This window comes from Myotis lucifugus, unplaced genomic scaffold (assembly GCF_000147115.1).
Source record: "Myotis lucifugus unplaced genomic scaffold, Myoluc2.0 scaffold_18, whole genome shotgun sequence".
Classification (NCBI taxonomy): domain Eukaryota; kingdom Metazoa; phylum Chordata; class Mammalia; order Chiroptera; family Vespertilionidae; genus Myotis; species Myotis lucifugus.
The window spans coordinates 12,133,984-12,151,904 of record NW_005871066.1 but is presented as its reverse complement, the minus strand read 5'-3'; the positions used below and the strand labels follow the sequence as shown (position 1 = coordinate 12,151,904).

General features: G+C 37.3%; 1 protein-coding gene and 1 pseudogene across 1 annotated transcript in view; both read right to left on the bottom strand.

Annotated features, from left to right (window-relative positions):
* Nucleotides 1-17,921, bottom strand: part of PTPN12 (protein tyrosine phosphatase, non-receptor type 12) — a 50,407-nt gene that overhangs the window by 21,152 nt on the left and 11,334 nt on the right. Inside the window, 5 exon segments of the mRNA XM_014452835.2 lie at nucleotides 1,076-1,158; nucleotides 3,473-3,615; nucleotides 6,372-6,431; nucleotides 11,075-11,146; nucleotides 17,778-17,816. Of these exon segments, the coding sequence (XP_014308321.1) occupies nucleotides 1,076-1,158; nucleotides 3,473-3,615; nucleotides 6,372-6,431; nucleotides 11,075-11,146; nucleotides 17,778-17,816 (397 nt within the window).
* Nucleotides 9,760-9,904, bottom strand: LOC111825248 (annotated as a pseudogene).

The window sequence follows — 17,921 nt, the reverse complement described above, 5'->3', positions numbered from 1 at the left end:
CGAACTCTAAATAACTCTTCAGAAAAACACTAGAATAGTCTTCAATTTTTCATATAGACCTTATACACGTGCTGGCTAACTGAAAACATTCTGAAAACCACCTACCTTGTATCAGAAACTGCTTGGCATTGTAAACTTAAGCTCACCTTGACTCTCAACAGTCAAGCTAGTGAGCCAGATACGTGAACAAAAAAAAAGAAAAAGTCCAGTCAAGCCATGACTGTACTGCAATGGGAATAAAAATGCTGTGACTAACTCTGATTGGTGTATGGAATGAAAAGTGAAGGAAATATAATCTATCTGGAGAGTTGAGAAGCTTGATGTGGATAAAGCCTAAGACTGAAAGAAGGAGAGGTATTCAAGAGAGGAGAGAAGATAGGCTACTTGGTTGGGATCATACTATCCTATATAATAAAAGCCCAGCCACCGAACGGCTGAACGACCAGAATGAACGATTGACCAGTTGCTATGATCTGCACTGACCACCAGGGGGCATTCCCCCAATGCAGGAGCTGCTCCCTGGTGGTCAGTGTACTGGCATAGTGGGAGTGCTGCTCGGCGGACAGGGATGAGCAGCGCTCCCACAGTGGGCGGATCCCTGCAGGCCATGCCCTCCCACCAGTGCATGAATCTGTGCACCGGGCCTCTAATATAAACATAATAGAGTTTAAACATTCCACAGCCCAAAGTTAATATTATGATTTCCATTTTTAGATCAAGAAATTGAGGCACAATGAGATTAAGCAATTTGACCAAAATTCCACAGCTGGTCAATGACGGAACCAGAATATTAATCTGGGCAGTTTGGCCAACGAGGATTCTGTATTTTGAAAAGTCAATGCAGATTTTACATACCTAATGCAGGTATTAATTCAAAGAGAACAAATGGGTGACATGTTTACCTTGCTCCCAGTGTATTATCTCAAGTAAAATGCATCATTTATACCTTTTTGCTAACCTGTATTTCATACATACCAAAGCTACTTCTAAAAAAGTAACAAAGCATATGGTGTAATTTACTGCAATTAGTCATTATATTTGAAAATCATAATAGATCAATTGGATATAATGTTACATAAAAATATTCTTACCCCAGCTTTTAATAAATTCCACGTATAATCTATGGCACAAATGGCACCTGTTCTTCCACAGCCTGCACTACGAATACAAAGTTTGAAAACACAATTTAATTTTTGTAATAAAAAAACTGTAAAATAAAAAGCATGTTAATATATTTAGAAGAAAAACATTTTTAAAGAAATTTGACAAAATTCTTCTTAGTACTGTATGTGCACCTTAACATTAGTATTTAGATCTTGTTTTTATTAAGTTTAAAGAACTTTCAAGAGTGACTCACAGAATACCTAGGAGCCTTTACTGTGGAAGTCTAATTCTACCTCAGAAAACCTTAGTTAACAAAATATCTTGCAGAGATAAATTCATTCCAAAAATATAAGTAGTTTGTTAAACACATAATCCAGAAAGTTCTGATAAAGTACATTATAATCAACTTAGTATGATTTTAAAAAAGCTCTTAATAATGAATAGAAATAATATTCATTTTAAATTGATACATTTGTCAATTCCACACATTTCTAAAACATTTCTAGAATTTTAGAGTCTAGAATTACAAGGGCTAAATAATATATATTTAAAACTTGATGGTTAAAAGTGTAATAAATACAGAGGCATAGACAACTAGATAAATGAAACACAACAGAAAGTTCAGAAACAGATCTGAGCATATGTAAGTATTTATTACTTAATGGATTCTTCAATCAAAGGGGAAAGACTAGACCACTCAATAATGATACAGGGAAAGTTAGCTAACAATGGAGAGCAAAAAGTGAATTCTTACCTCCGACCTTAATCACAAAAAAATTACAGATGAATTAAAAATAAAATGTTAAAAAAAATATATAAAGTGCTAAAAAATATAGGCAAAACTTTAAGTGCTACTGTGTTAGGGAAAGACTTTCTAAGCATATCTCAATAGACCTAAATCATAAATGAAGAGAGTCACAACTCTGACTACATAATTTAAAATTTATACATGGCAAATCAGGCAGAATAAAAACCATGAAAAACCACGATCAAAAGTTAACATCCTCCAATATATAAAGAATTTGTAGTGTATAATTATTAAGAGATAAATTACTACTACTATAAAATAACTGGCAATGTACACAAACAAGCAATTCACAAAAGAACATAAATGACATAAAATAAAAAAGGGAAAGCTTGCCCTATCACAGGCATTAAAAAGTATTGAGGCAACTCTGGGGAAATAGGCACTCACACAAACTGGCAGTGGTAGGAATATTTCTAACTAACATCAGCTTTATGGATAACAAATTTAACAATATGTATTAAAAGAATTAAAAATTTTACATCCTTTGACTTAGATATCCCACTTTTAGATCTATTTCCTGCCCTGGCCAGTATGGCTCAGTTGGTTGAGCATCGGTGCACTGAAAGTTCGCCGGTTCGGTTCCTGGTCACTGGTCGGAGTGCATACTGGAGACAACTGATTGATGTTTCTCACATCAATGTTTCTCACTCCCTTCTACCTTCCTCTCTCTCTCAAATCAATAAAAACATATCTTTTATATCTATCCTTATGAAATAATTACAGATGTGCACAAAGATTTTGCCATTGGATGTTTAAACTGTTTATAATTTCAACTAATTTGTAAAGAACTCAAAGAATTTGCTTTATCTTTTAATTTTACAATTAAGTAGGTCTTTTTTCTTTTTAACCAGTCAACTACTTGATTAAAAGGTCAACCAACCACTCAATTAACTACAGAAAAAAAATTTTTTTTAAATCTTCACCAAGGATACACTTTTATTGATTTTTAGAGAGAGGAAGTGGGAGGTGGGGGAGATATGTGAGAGAAAAACAGTGATCGGTAGCCTCTTGTACAAGCCCTGGGGATCAAACCTACAAGTTTGTGCTCTGATTGGGAATCGAACTGGGAACTTTTTGGTGTATAGGACAATACACTAAACTGAGCCACCGGCCAGGGCCATAATATTTTTTAATTAATCAATTTGTTAATTGACTGTCACATCTCCATCAACAAGTCACCTTTTCTGGCCCCAAAATAAAAAAGCAGCCCTTCTACTAATGTAGGCTTTACAATCAGATCAGTTAGATAAGAAAATAACTTTAGTATTCCATTTAACTACTGAATTAATTAACCAGTAAATATCCAAGTCACTTAAAGAGATAAATTGATAGCAGTTTTATGAAGTAAATACTATGGAAGTCTCCTAAAATAAGCTAATGTAAATTAGAGATTAAGGGAAGAAAAATTGCCTCAGGATTCAGATAGCTCTTATGATTTGGGAATCCGTATAATGACCTAATGCAAATTCAAAAATTAGGCTCCAAAATACAATATATCACCCATATTATAAGGCCACCTATATTCCAAAGTATTTAAATATTTGGAAAATTCTTTTGTACCTGCAATGGATACAAATAGGCACATCTTCATGTTCTTGGTATTTCCTCATTAAGCTTATCATATCCAGAATAGAATCAAATGATGAAGGAACATCATGGTCTGGCCAGTTCACATAATGAAACTGATATAGCCTCCGAGATTCCTTCAAGAATAACAAAAATTCAATAATTATGAAAATACATTTGCAAATTTTAAAACATATAGAAAAGCTGCATATCTCACTTTACTGTCATTTCAAGATAGTTGTATGGTATTCAGTATTACATTAAAAAAACAAAGTAGGTTGTGGGTTTAATCCCCAGTTGGAGTGTGTACTGGAGGCAATCAATCTCTCTCTCTCTCCCCCTTCCCCTCTCTCTAAAAACTAAGCAATAAAAACATTTAAAGAAAAATTTAAAAAACAAATTAGTGATAGTCTACATTTATTGACTATTTACCATCTACCTAGTACTTAATTGCCATATAATGTCATAAGAAAGGTACTGTTAATACTATTCTCATTTTATAGGTAAGAAAATTGAGATAACCTGTTTAAAATTTCATAGCAAGTGACCAATGTGGGATCTGAACTCAGGCAGTCTTACCTCCAGAGCATGCTCTTTAAACATTACACTGTATATACTATTTAATTAATCCAGAGCATTAGGTGGATGAACAATATATCATAAGCAATGTTAGAATCTACTGCAACTAGAAGACTAATAGAATATTTAAACCGAAAAAGAAAATTAGAAATGAGCCTGTTTAACCTCAAACCCACTTGTCTTCTTTCAGATGAGTCAGTATGTATGGGGGAACTCCCAACCCCTGACACTTTCAGAGGATCTATGAGTTTTAAAATATTTTCATAGTAGTACTAATGTATTCTCTATTTGCCTTTTCACTCTCATTCTCTCATGTGTGTACAGCAGGGTCTTCCCAAGACTACTTGACTTATGATGATGTGATCACTTTGACAGCTAATAGAATATATGCTTGTGTATTCATGCTTTTAAGTTTTCTTCTGTTTAAATTTCCAATATAGTAAATATTGAAAGATATAACCAACATAAACAAAAGATCTTTGAATCTTCAATAATTTTTAAGAATGTAAGAGTTCGGCTATGAAAAAACCTTGAGAATGGTTATTCTAAGTGTTTAACTGAAAGAACACCTGCTCTGAATCCAGATTAAAACTGTATTAAAATTCAATTTCTGCCATTTACTGAGTAACTTTAGAGAAGCTAGTTAACGTGTTAAAGACTCTATATCTTCATTAATGTGCAATGGAGATAACTATTTGAAATGCCTGATACATTACTGAAATTTAATAAGGTACCTATCATTATCACCATAAAATTAAAAGTAGCAACCAAAGTATAATAAATAACTCAACTAAAGGAACATGATTAGTCAAGTCAGAATGGGGAATAAGAGTACCAGTACCATGTTTTCTTATAAACAGCAAAGTAGGAGTTGTAAGTATGTTTACAGATACATTAGTTGGGGAAGAATGATGAACTGCACGTCAAGCTAAATTATATAATATGGTTTCAAAATTAAGCTAATAAAAATAGAGAAATTGAGGAAGAAGTCGACGAGCATTCTCTAATGTCCATCAGATTTTTTCTTTGATTTCTCCCTAGACAATTATCATTCCATATGGCTCTGAAACACTGAAGTCAAGGGCCCTTGAGTGAAAACAATATGTATCTAAATGATTACTTGGCTTTGATGGTAGTTTGTCTCTTTCTAAAATACTATAGACTGTAAAAGTGGGTAATAATTACCTAAACAATGCTATAATATGCTATTGCAATGAATACATTTGTAGCAACGAAACTAACTATTCCAAATACAGTAAATTTAATATAGGGAGAGCTGTTCTAAGTTAGTTAAAATTTATCTTATTTTATTTATTTTACTAGAGGCCCGGTGCATGAAAATTTATGCACTGGAGGGGAGGAGGTGGGTGTCCTTTCACCTGGCCTGCCCCCTCTCACAGTCCGGGAGCCCTCAGGGGCGGGAGGCAACCTGGCAATCAGGGGAAGGTGACGCCCCCATCACATCTCTGCTGTTGCCACTGCCAGCAGCGCAAGCCTCGGGCGGCCCTAGGCGGCTGGGCAGCAGCCATATGAGGCTTGCCTGCGCCTCAGGCCGGCCCTGGGGAGGTGGGGGGTTGGGGGCTGAGGGGACTGGGGGACTTGTGAGCACTTGGTATGTGCCACACATATAAAGAACTTTACAATGGTTAACTTAATTCTTATGAATTATTAATAGTATGATTTTCATTTTTAGATCAACAAATTGAGGCACAATGAGATTAAGCAATTTGACCAAAATTCCACAGCCGGCAGGGCTGAGGGGACTGGGCGCCGCCATCTTTGAGGGTATGGCAGTCAATTGCATATTCCCTCCTTATTGGCTACATGTGCCGCCATCTTTGCAATGGTGTGAGGGTCAATTAGCATATTCCCTCTTTATTAGATAGGATTATTATTTATATTACATTACTATCTAACTTTATAAGCATAAAGCTCAAGATACTAAATAAAACATTACTCTGATTTTCTTCATTATTGTACATAACTAAAAGGTTTTTTAAGTCTCCTTAACTATGTAAGATAGTATATATTATTTATGCCTTCTCTTTAAAAATTATCCTTAGAGTCCTGGCCGGTGTGGCTCAGTTGGTTAGGCGTCATCCCATGCACTGAAAGACTGCTCGTTTGATTCCCAGTCAGGGCACATGCCCAGGTTGCTGGCTAGATACCCGGTAGGGGACGTGCAGGAGACAGACTGATGTTTCACTCTCACATCGATGTTACTCTCTCCCTTTTTCCTCTCTCTCTAAAAAGCAATACAATAATCTTTTAAAAAGTTATCCTTAGAAATTATCTCTAAATGAAAAATACTTACATTCTGGAATTCAAGTAAGAGTGTCCTAATGAAGTAGTCTGGTCTTGCTTGTTCAGCTTCCTAAATAAAGGGGAAAACACTTGTGAGTCAGTAACATTAAAACATATACAGTACTCACCAAAACAAATAAGAAACTCGTAAAGTCTACATTTGGTGTACCTAGTAATTACAAAAATAATCATTCTAAAAGCCATGAACTTAAGCTTTATATATATATATATTTTCCCATTCAACAAAAGGGAAACTTTATTGAGGCCTCAGGGCCATGGGATTGAGGCAGAAGGCCACTATGTGGGCTGAAGAGGTGGCAGAGGGGCCTCATTTAACCTTCTTGGGGCACAAGTTGTTGGTGTGGCTGCACTTCTTCTGGCAGTTGACAGTGCAGGGGTGCAGGCAAGTGTAACAAGTCACAACTATACTTCTGAGTGAGCTAGCATAGAGACGACTTAATTGCTGCCACCCCACAGACAAAGCACCAAGCCAGGGTGGACTCTTTCTGGATACTGAAGTCTGAGGGAGTGCAGCCATCCTCCAGCTATTTGCCCGCAAAAAATCAGATGCTGCTGGTCAGGTGGGGTGCCCTCCTTGTCTTGGATTTCACTTTGGTATTCTCAAAGGTGTCACTGGGCTCAACCTCAAAGGTGATGGTCTTGCCAGTCAGGGTTTTCACAAAGATCTGCAACTCTGCATCTGCTGAGGACGCTATTCCACCGCATAGTTGAAGAGAAAGAGGGTGGTGTATATATACTTTTAAATAGAAGTATCTGTTAACTAATTCCTTAGCTAAAACTCTATCTTCCAGTAAAAGTAACAAACATCACCAGAATCATGTAATAGAAATAACACAAACAAAATGTCACTTCTTAGTACCTACTACCACCTACAACCATTACATCTTTCCATAAAGCTTTCCTTTCCCTACTTAACACTCAACTCTGTTAACTGGATCCAACTATAGAAGGAAGGATACGCTCAGAAATTGCCAAATTGTTATTCTGATTAAGGATAACATTACCACTTTAAAAGTATTTTACTACCATTTGTCAAAGTATTAGAATAAAACCTCTACGTCAGTTTGTCCCTAAGCAAACTGCTTTATTTCAGTAGTTAAAACCATAGGCAATGACTGTCAAGAGCAACATATTGTTTTATTGATAAAAAACAATCCAATATTATTTTGCTTTAATTTTTAGTCATCCTAATTTACTTTGAACTTTTCAAATACCATTAAGGGAGAAGTATTTTTGTTTATTTTCATCTAAAATAAGTACGAATAAAAACACTGGCCCAAGACTTAATTTTTTTCTTGCCTGTAAAGCTAGTAAATATTTTTGGCTTTGCAGGCCATAAAATCTCTGTCTACTCAACTTTGCTATTGTGATAGGCAAATATGTACATTAATGGGCCTGGTTGTACTCCAACAAAACTTTGTTTACTAATCAGGTAGTGGTTAGATTTACCCATGGACAGTGTGCTAACATCTGGTCTAAGTGGATTACATACAGCAACTATGATCCGTGACTGAGCTCCTGCTAGCCACTCCTCTCACTTCCACCGACTCTTTACCCTCCTCATTCCCAAACCAAGAGAGCTCCCGATACTGTCCTTCCTTAGTCTCAAACTCTGACTGTCAAATAATCAAGTCCCTTACTATGGTTACTTTCAGCAACTTGTTTCTAAATTTTATTTTTGTTTACATCAGTGATAACAAATCCTAAGTTGTCTGAAACAATCACAAGACAAATTACCTTCCTTTAAAAAAAATTTTTTTAATTGATTTCAGAAAGAGAAAGGGAGAGGGAGAGAGTGATACGAACATCAATGATGAGAATCATTGATTGGCTGCCTCCTGCACAACCAACACTGGGGGCTGAGCTCGCAACCCAGGCATCTGCTTTGATTAGGAAGCGAACTGTGACTGCCTGGTTCATAGGTTGATGCTCAACCACTGACCCACACCAGCCAGGCCAAATTATCTTGCATCTAATAAGAAAAAATTTGTTTCTTCAGCAAGAATCAATCCCAATGCTGACAAATCAAACCAGCTGTTACTAACCAAATCAAACCTCATTAAGGACTTTGTAATTATTTTTAGTTCAATTGAAAAATTACCCAAAAACTCATCTTTTTCTCAAATTATAAACTATGTTGAAAATTTTAAAGTTGTTTTGCTGGTGAATGTTAAGCACTATGTATTTTCACCTGAATTTTAACAGAGTACAGTTATTACATTAAAATTTGCAAATGTTCAACGCAACCACACTGCACAGTACTGGACTGTCAGGGAGTTAATATTGTAGAATACTTCCTGGGCTGGCGAGGGGGGATGTGTTCCCTCATAGAAGTAGAGAATATGGTATGTATTGATTTTTATTAATTTCAAATAATATGAAATGCAGTATGATTTTTAAAAATGCTTATATTTAACACAACAAACAGTTCGTTCTAACCAGGACTTTAGAGTATTGACTTCATATTAATTCCAGGCAGTTAACTCTGAGTTATAGTTAACATTACAAAACCACATTGTATTTATAAAGGAGACTGTGTAACATAAGTTGAGTCCTTTCTATATCAATGTAGGAAGCACTAAGCTTTGGGTATGCATCAGAGGAATTCACAAGTTATAAGTACAAATAAGTCATAAAATTATGGACTTCTTGAACTCACCAATTACAAGTAAAATCATAGAAATTGTTTATCATTGAACCATGAAAAACAAAGAAAAAAGCAAGCAATTCTGAAATGGGGAATGTGATAGTTAATTTTATGTGTCCACTTCACTGGACCATTGAGTGATTAATATCAAATGTTTGATATTTGATCAAAATTATTCTTGGTGTTTCTGTGAGGGTGTTTTTGGGTGAGATTAATATTTAGATCAGTGGACTTTACGTACAGCAGATTGCCCGCTATAATATGGGTGGCCCTTACATAATTAGTCAAGGCCTAAATAGAACAAAAGGAGCAGACTCCCCCCCAAGTAAGAGAGAATTCTCCAACAGACTGCTTTCATCTGCAATATCAGTTCTTCCTGGTTCTACAACAGACTGTCTGAACCAAAACTGAACAATAGCTCTCCTGGGTATCCAGTTTCCTCACCAACCACCCTGCAGATTTTGGACCTGCCAGCCTCCATAATAATGTGAGCCAATTCCAAATAATAAATCTCTTTCCCTTTATAGCAGTGATGGCGAACCTTTTGAGCTCAGCGTGTCAGCATTTTGAAAAACCCTAACTTAACTCTGGTGCCGTGTCACATATAGAAATTTTTTGGTATTTGCAACCATAGTAAAACAAAGATATGTGTGTGTGTGTGTGTGTGTGTGTATTATATTATATTATATTATATTATATTATATTATATTATATTATATTATATTATATTATATGTGCCTCAAGCATGAAACAGCTCTGGCCACCGACACAGGCATCAAGCTAGGATGAACTAAGGACTGTACATCTGCTTTGCCCCTGACTGATATAAGAGCAACACCACCAATCAGGTGTCTCCTTGCCCATTGCCAGGGGGTAAAGGATGTATATTTTTGACATTTATTTTATATATTTAAATGCCATTTAACAAAGAAAAATCAACCCAAAAAATGAGTTCGAGTGTCACCTCTGACACGCGTGTCATAGGTTCACCATCACTGTTTTATAGATATACATGATATTGGTTCTCTTTCTCCAGAAAACTCTGACTAATATAGGTAAGTTACTGAACTTCCATGTTTGCTCAATCCTCGATCTTTTGAATTGAGTAAATAAGAAAATACACTTCCTTTAGGTCATTAAAAAAGGTGCCATTATGTGTAACCCAAAGCAAATTATTGTTACTATTTTAAAGCTCGCTTATATTTTACTATTTTTTTCTTCATGTTTTGTTTTTAAATTCATTTTCTCAGATTTCTGTTATGTTATTTTTAGGACTTCAATTTAATTCATTTCCAGAGCTCATTAAATAGTTACATATTTTAAGTTTCTTATCAAATTGTCTGCCACAAAGATCAAACTTTATGTCTCGCATGGCAATTCTTTTTTTTTTTTTTTTTTTAAATATATTTTATTGATTTTTTACAGAGAGGAAGGGAGAGAGACAGAGAGTCAGAAACATCGATGAGAGAGAAACATCGACCAGCTGCCTCCTGCACATCTTATGTTATTTTTAGGACTTCAATTTAATTCATTTCCAGAGCTCATTAAATAGTTACATATTTTAAGTTTCTTATCAAATTGTCTGCCACAAAGATCAAACTTTATGTCTCGCATGGCAATTCTTAAACCTATCTTTGTATGTAATTAGAAAATTCTGGAGAGAGTATCAGATATGAAAAATTAACATGATAAACTACATGTCAGTCATCAAGGGTTTCAAATAGATCACCCAGGTGACAGTTATTCCATTTACTCATATATAAACACTTACTATCAACTTTGATATTCAAAGACTAACAGAGAATTAACATAAGGTACAAGTGATTTATATATTTATGAAGTCATTCCAAAATCTTCTAAATTATAAAGCAATATAAAAATGATATTAATATTTGTTTAGTATAATTAAGTGTAGATTTACAATGGAATCACTGAGTGTGTGATTTATATAAAACTGGGTTTGTACCATATTATACTTTAATTATTCATCAGTCTAGCATGCCAATTTTCTGATTAATGTAACATACATATAAACAGGTACTTACACAAGAAATTTTAAATGGTGCAAACGTTATAGGGTCTTCTTCATACAAAGGCCAATAGCGCTCACACTTTTTCTGTTGTCAAAACAAAAACAAAAAGTTAGTAATCCATGACATAGTTTTTCTTGAACTTTTATTAATATTTTGTGCGCAGGTGTTTAGCTTGTCGTTCCTTCCCAGAAAACAGAAAAATTGCCAGCAGTAGGCAAGGAGCTGAGACAATGCATACTTGTCCAATTGTTCTTTTTTATTATTATCATTAAATATACTTTTTATTGATTTCAGAGAGAGAGAGAAACATAGAAACATCAATGATGAAAATCATTGATTGGATGCCTCCCGCACACCCCACACTGGGGATCAAGCCCGCAACCTGGGCATGTGCTCCCGATCAGAACTGAACCCGGGACCCCTCATTCCACAGGCCAACACTCCATCTACTGAGCCAAACCAGCCAGGGCCCAATTGTTCTTAAAAATGAGTTACTGTGGGAGAAACCAAGATGGCGGCATAGGTAAACACTGGAAATTGCTGCCTCGCACAACCACTTCAAAAATACAACTAAAAGACAAAAAAAACATCATCCAGAACCACAGGAAGGCTGGCTGAGTGGAAATTCTACAACTAGAAGGAAAGAGAAAAGTACACTGAGACTCAGAGGAGGTGCGGAAGTAAAGTGCAGAGGTACAGAGGCGCACGTGGAAAGGGCTGGCAACTGAGAACACGGTTGTCTTTTTCAATCAGGAGGGAGTCTCAAGATCCCGACTGCTCTCAACTCCAGTTCCGGGTGAGTCTCTGGGGACCCAGACTCATACGGGGAGAAACAGGACTGTCTGGCATGGGTCAGAACTCGAGGGCGGCTTTCTCTCAGAGGTGCTTGCAGAGATTACTGGGACAATGAGACTCGGGGCCTCTTAGGGTAGGACTGAGGATCAGCCATAACTGTTTGCTCCACCCTGTTGATTCCCTGAGACCCCGCCCCACCCAAGATGTGCACAGAGGCTTTTGCATATGAAAGGCTTGGCCCTTTGCAATCTGAAAATTACCTAACAAACTGCAGCTGGGTCAGAGGGACCCAGAACTTCCAAAAGAAGGCCCAAGGCCCCACAGCAGCTCGCATTGCTTCACAGCTGGGCCTCATCTGGGCACCTCCAAACCCCAAACAAAGAAGAGGAATCTGCAGATCTCTCCATAGCTCCTGCTGGGTAGCCTCAGGCAAAGGCTAAATTAGCACCTCCTTAGAGATTCAAGAGCCTGTGTACCCAGTGGTCAGAGTGGGACCATCCAGATTACAACTCCTCAGATCCATAAGGGACACACTCAGGGGGCAGACTCAGTGAGCACCAAAGCCCCATTGAAGCAAGTCTTGCCCCAGAAGGGTGTCTCCAGCACAGAAGTTCTCCCACTGTAGACACAGCTGGTTCTCATAGCCAATTGGCCTGGAGGTCAATTCCTCCCAGTGATACCTACAACAATCAAGGCTTAATTACAAGACTATGCACAAAGCCCACAAAGGGGTGCACCAAGAGTGTCTACCTCAGGTAATTGGGGAGGCTGAGCCACTGGGTGCTATAGGACACCTAGCACACAAAGCCACTCTATCAATACAGGGAAGCAGCCAAAATGCGGAGACAAAGAAACAGGTCAAAAATGACAGAAATGGAGGAAAGCAAACTACTGGATATAGAGTTCAAAACCACGGTTCTAAGATTTTTCAAGAATTTTCTAGAAACAGCCAATAAATTTAGTGAGACCCTCAAGAAATCTAGTGAGACCCTCGAGGATATGAACAGGGACCAACTAGAAATTAAGCATACACTGACTGAAATAAAGAACATTATAAAGACTCCCAACAGCAGACTAGAGGATTGCAAGAATCAAGTCAAAGATTTGAAATACGAAGAAGCAAAAAACACCCAACCGGAAAAACAAAAAGAAAAAAGAATCCAAAAATACGAAGATAATGTAAGGAGCCTCTGGGACAACTTCAAGCGTACAAATATCCAAATTATGGGAGTGCCAGAAGAAGAGAGCAAGATATTGAAAATCTATTTGAAGAAATAATGACAGAAAACTTCCCCTATCTGGTGAAAGAAATAGACTTACAAGTCCAGGAAGCGCAGAGAACCCCAAACAAAAGGAATCCAAAGAGGACCACACCAAGACACATCATAATTAAAATGCCAAGAGCAAAAGACAAAGAGAGAATCTTAAAAGCAGCAAGAGAAAAACAGTCAGTAACCTACAAGGGAGTACCCATACGACTGTCAGCTGATTTCTCAACAGAAACTATGCAGGCCAGAAGGGAGTGGCAAGAAATATTCAAAGTGATGAATAGCAAGAACCTACAACCTAGATTACTTTACCCAGCAAAGCTATCATTCAGAATTGAAGGTCAGATAAAGAGCTTCACAGATAAGAAAAAGCTAAAGGAGTTCATCACCACCAAACCAGTATTATATGAAATGCTGAAAGGTATCCTTTAAGAAGAGGAAGAAGAAGAAAAAGGTAAAGATACAAATTATGAACAACAAGTACACATCTATCAACAAGTGAATCTAAAAATCAAGTGAATAAATAATCTGATGAACAGAATAAACTGGTGAATATAATAGAATCAGGGGCATATAAAGGGAGTGGACTGACTATTCTCGGGGGGGGGGGGGGAAGGGGTGTGGGGGGTGCAGGAAGAGACTGGACAAAAATCGTACACCTATGGATGAGGACAGTGGGGGGGGGGGGGGTAAGGAAAGAGGTGGGGTGGGAACCGGGTGGAGGGGAGCTATGGGGGGAAAAAAGAGGAACAACTGCAATAATCTGAACAATAAAGATTTAATTTTTTTAAAAAAAAGAGTTACTGTGTCCTCTCCAAGATTAATCATAAGAACATTATTAACATCCTCCTCTAGGGAAAAAAATAAAACCTACTTTTAAAAAAGTGCCTGGCACAAGATCCATTTCGAATGAAGAGTTGTCAGGCAAGTTTTAAAGCCTATAAAATGGCATCCCCTTAATATCTGGCTGAATTCTCATTAAATGTAAAATCTGTGGCATAGTAGAAAGAGCATTCTACTTGGTATCAGAAGAATTTTACAAGTACTAATTTTCCTGTTTAATTGATCTTTAGTTTCTTTACCTGTAAAAATGGGGATGATCCTAATCTTATACGATTGTTGTGAGTACTAAATAACAATACATTTCAAATGTTCTATTGATGGCAAAAACTCATTAATTAAAGTTTAAACTATCCACTTTTATTTGAAACTAGAGGCCCGGTGCACGAAATTCCTCATGAAATTCGTGCACCGGGGGTTGGGTCCGTCAGCCCGGCCTGCGCCCTCTCACAGCCTGAGAGCCCTCGGGGGATGTCTGACTGACGGCTTAGGCCCACCTCCCACAGGAAGCAAGCCTAAGCCGTCATTCGGACATCCTTAGTGCTATTCCGGAGGCAGGAGAGACTCCTGCCACTGCTGCTATGCTTGCCAGCTGTGAGCCCAGCTTCTGGCTGAGCGATGCTCCCTCCGTGGGAGCGAACTGACCACCAGGGGGCAGCTCCTGCATTGAGGTCTGCACCCCTGGTGGTCACTGCATGTCATAGCAACCAGTCATTCGCTATTCGGTCAATTTGCACATTAGCCTTCTATTATATAGGACTAGAGGCCCGGTGCACAAAAATTTGTGCACTCGGGGGGACCCCTCAGCCCAGCCTATGCCCTCTTGCAGTCTGGGACAGCTCAGAGGATTTCCACCTGCTGGCTTAGGCCTGCTCCCTCAGGGATCGGGCCCAAGCTGGCAGTCAGACATCCCTCTGGCAGCCTGGCAGCCCTCGGGGGATGTCCACTTGCCAGCAGGGAGCAGACCTAAGCTGCAGTCAGACATCCTTAGTGCTGCTGAGGAGGCAGGAGAGGCTCCCACCACCACTGCTGTGCTGGCAGCCATCAGCCTGGCTTGTGGCTTAGCAGAGCTCCCCCTGTGGGAGCGCACTGACCACCAGGGGGCAGGTCCTGCATTGAGCATCTGCCCCCTGGTGGTCAGTGTGTGTCATAGTGACCAGTCATTCCCAGTCGTTCTGCTGTTAGGTTCAATTTGCATATTACCCTTTTATTATATAGATTACAGAAAATGTAATCTGTTTCCCCTCTTTACCTTCCTGTTTTAAATAGGTATAGAAATAAAACACTCAATTTTCATTGGTTTTCTAATATCAAAGCTGATCATTTTAGAAAATCAGGTAAGTAAATGAAAGCCCAATGTAATAGAATATACAATGATTCTGATGCTAAGAAATGACACAATTTATCAAAACCCAATAAAATGAAAGCCTTTAAATAAGAATCTAACTTAAACTTTCAGGCAGTAGGAAATGTATCAGTTCTTACTAAATTCCTATAGCTTCAAATATCGTAAATGGAATTATTACCTACAGCTTGGAATTAACCATAAGCTAATAATATTGCTCAGAAGGCAACAAATTTGAACTATCTAGTATTGTTAGTTTGACTTACAGCAATACTATTAATATGTTAGAAGGCTAAAAACTACACACCTCCTTTCCCAGAAGTTTATAGAAACTGATAAAAATAATTAAATTATTTTTGAGGATTTTTTTTTGTCTTCTACCTGGTAGTTTTAACATCTTGAAACAGAGAGAAAACAAATTATACAAGATTAATTTAGTAAGAATTAAAGCTGTGTGACTAACACCACAGTAACAAAGGGTTATACTGGTATTTATATTTCAGGTATAAACTAATGACTATTAATATCAAAAACTATATGTTAAGCACTATACATACATTACCTATAATCATATATCATTCATGTTAGGGGTGAGAAAAGTGAAGCTCAGAGAAGAGTATAAAAACACCATTATTAAAAATTTTGGATTAAAGAAATTCACTGTACCATGGTCAAAAACTAGTTAAATGTAGATTTGTTTGATTTCATTAATTATGCTCTTTCCATTAGGTCACATTCTAAGTCAAGGTTATCAAATAAATTAACAGGCCCTAAGTCACTGACTGCTTACTACAAACAAAGCACTATCAATTTCAAAATCTTAGTTTCAAAAAGCTTTTCATAGCCCTGACTGGTTTGGCTCAGTGGATAGAGCATCGGCCTGTGGACTGAAAGGTCCCGGGTTCGATTCCGGTCAAGGGCATGTACCTTGGTTGTGGGCACATCCCCAGTGGGGGGTGTGCAGGAGGCAGCCAATCGATGTTTCTCTCTCATCGATGTTTCTAGCTCTCTATTCTTCTCCCTTCCTCTCTGTAAAAAATCAATAAAATATATTTTAAAAAATCAGTATTATTAAAAAAAAAAAAAATAAAGCTTTTCATAGGCCTTCCCACTGTGGTCCAGTGATTGAGCGTCAACCCATGAATCAGGAGGGCTTGGTTCATTTCACCTGGGTTTTGGGCTTGATCCCCATTAACGGGCAGGCAGGAGGCAATCAATCAATGATTCTTTCTCATCATTGATGTTTCTATCTCTCTCCCCTTCTCCCTTCCTTTCTGAAATCAATAAAAACATTTAAAAAACAAACACAAAAAACCTGCACTCAATTCAACTTAAATTTTTCATCAAGTATTATTACTAATATACAATGGGAACTTATTAAAAGAATGAAAAGAACCGGTCTGGGGTGGCTCAGTGGTTGAGCATCAACCTGTGAACCAGAAGGTCATAGTTTGATTCCCGGTCAGGGCACATGCTCAGGTTGTGGGATCGGTCTCCAGTGTGGGGCATGCAGGAGGCAGCCGATTAATAATTTTCTCTCATTAATGATGTTTCTATCTCTTGCTCTCTCTCCCTTCATCTCTGAAATTAATAAAATATCTATAATAATAAAAAGGTAATATGCTAATTAGACCGGGTCGACTGGCCATCTTCCAGACATCTGACTTCCTTCCAGACAAAGTTATGGTGGTGGGGGATGAGGCAGAGGCAGTTAGGGGCTATCAGGCTGGCAGGGGTGGGCAGTTGGGGGCGAGATCAAGCCGGCACAGGAGGGCAGTTGGGGGTGATCAGGCAGGCAGGCAGAGAGGTGAGGGGCCCTACTTTAATTGATGAATTAATAAGTATAAAGAAAACTTCAAATCACCACATAACTTGTTTTGTAAGTTTGATTTGTGTTACACTTATAGAAAAGGACACAAAGTTTTATTTAATATCTACTTTATAAATGTTATCCCCTCTGACAATGAAAACATAGTAGTTGATGATGCAAGAGATCAAGTGAGTTTAAAACTAATTTCACTTGTACAGAGTATAAAAACACCATTAAAAATGTTGGATTAAAGGATTTTCTTTGAAGATAGCATAAACAAACAAAAAATGTAATGGTATTTGAAGGAAGAAAAATCAAAATATTCAATTTATAAATTTATAATAATTAATCAGAATTATTTTATTTGGCTCATTTTCATTGCTCAATTTTATTCCTGTTTTTAAAATACCTCTCTACTTTGGTCCATAAATAGTATTCTACTTACACCACCATTACATGTTTGAAGATTACTAAGCAACAAAAAAAATTATTATTTTAACTATATAATAAAATAAACAAACACAAAAAAGAAAAATAGCATCTACTTTAGCTACTAGAGCTCAGAACATAATAAAAGACCAAGAATATATATCCATAGAAATAAAGTTACAAAAAGGATACGCCATAATTATTTTAAGTGTTAATAGGTATACATACCCTTCCCATCTCAAATTCTCGACAGGCCATTACAATGATCTAAAAAGAAGTGGGGGTGGGATAAGAGGAAGAATTTATCAGTTAAATACAACTTTCTCTTTTTAATAAAATATAAATTTCAAGAATTACTTTTTACTCTGAGTA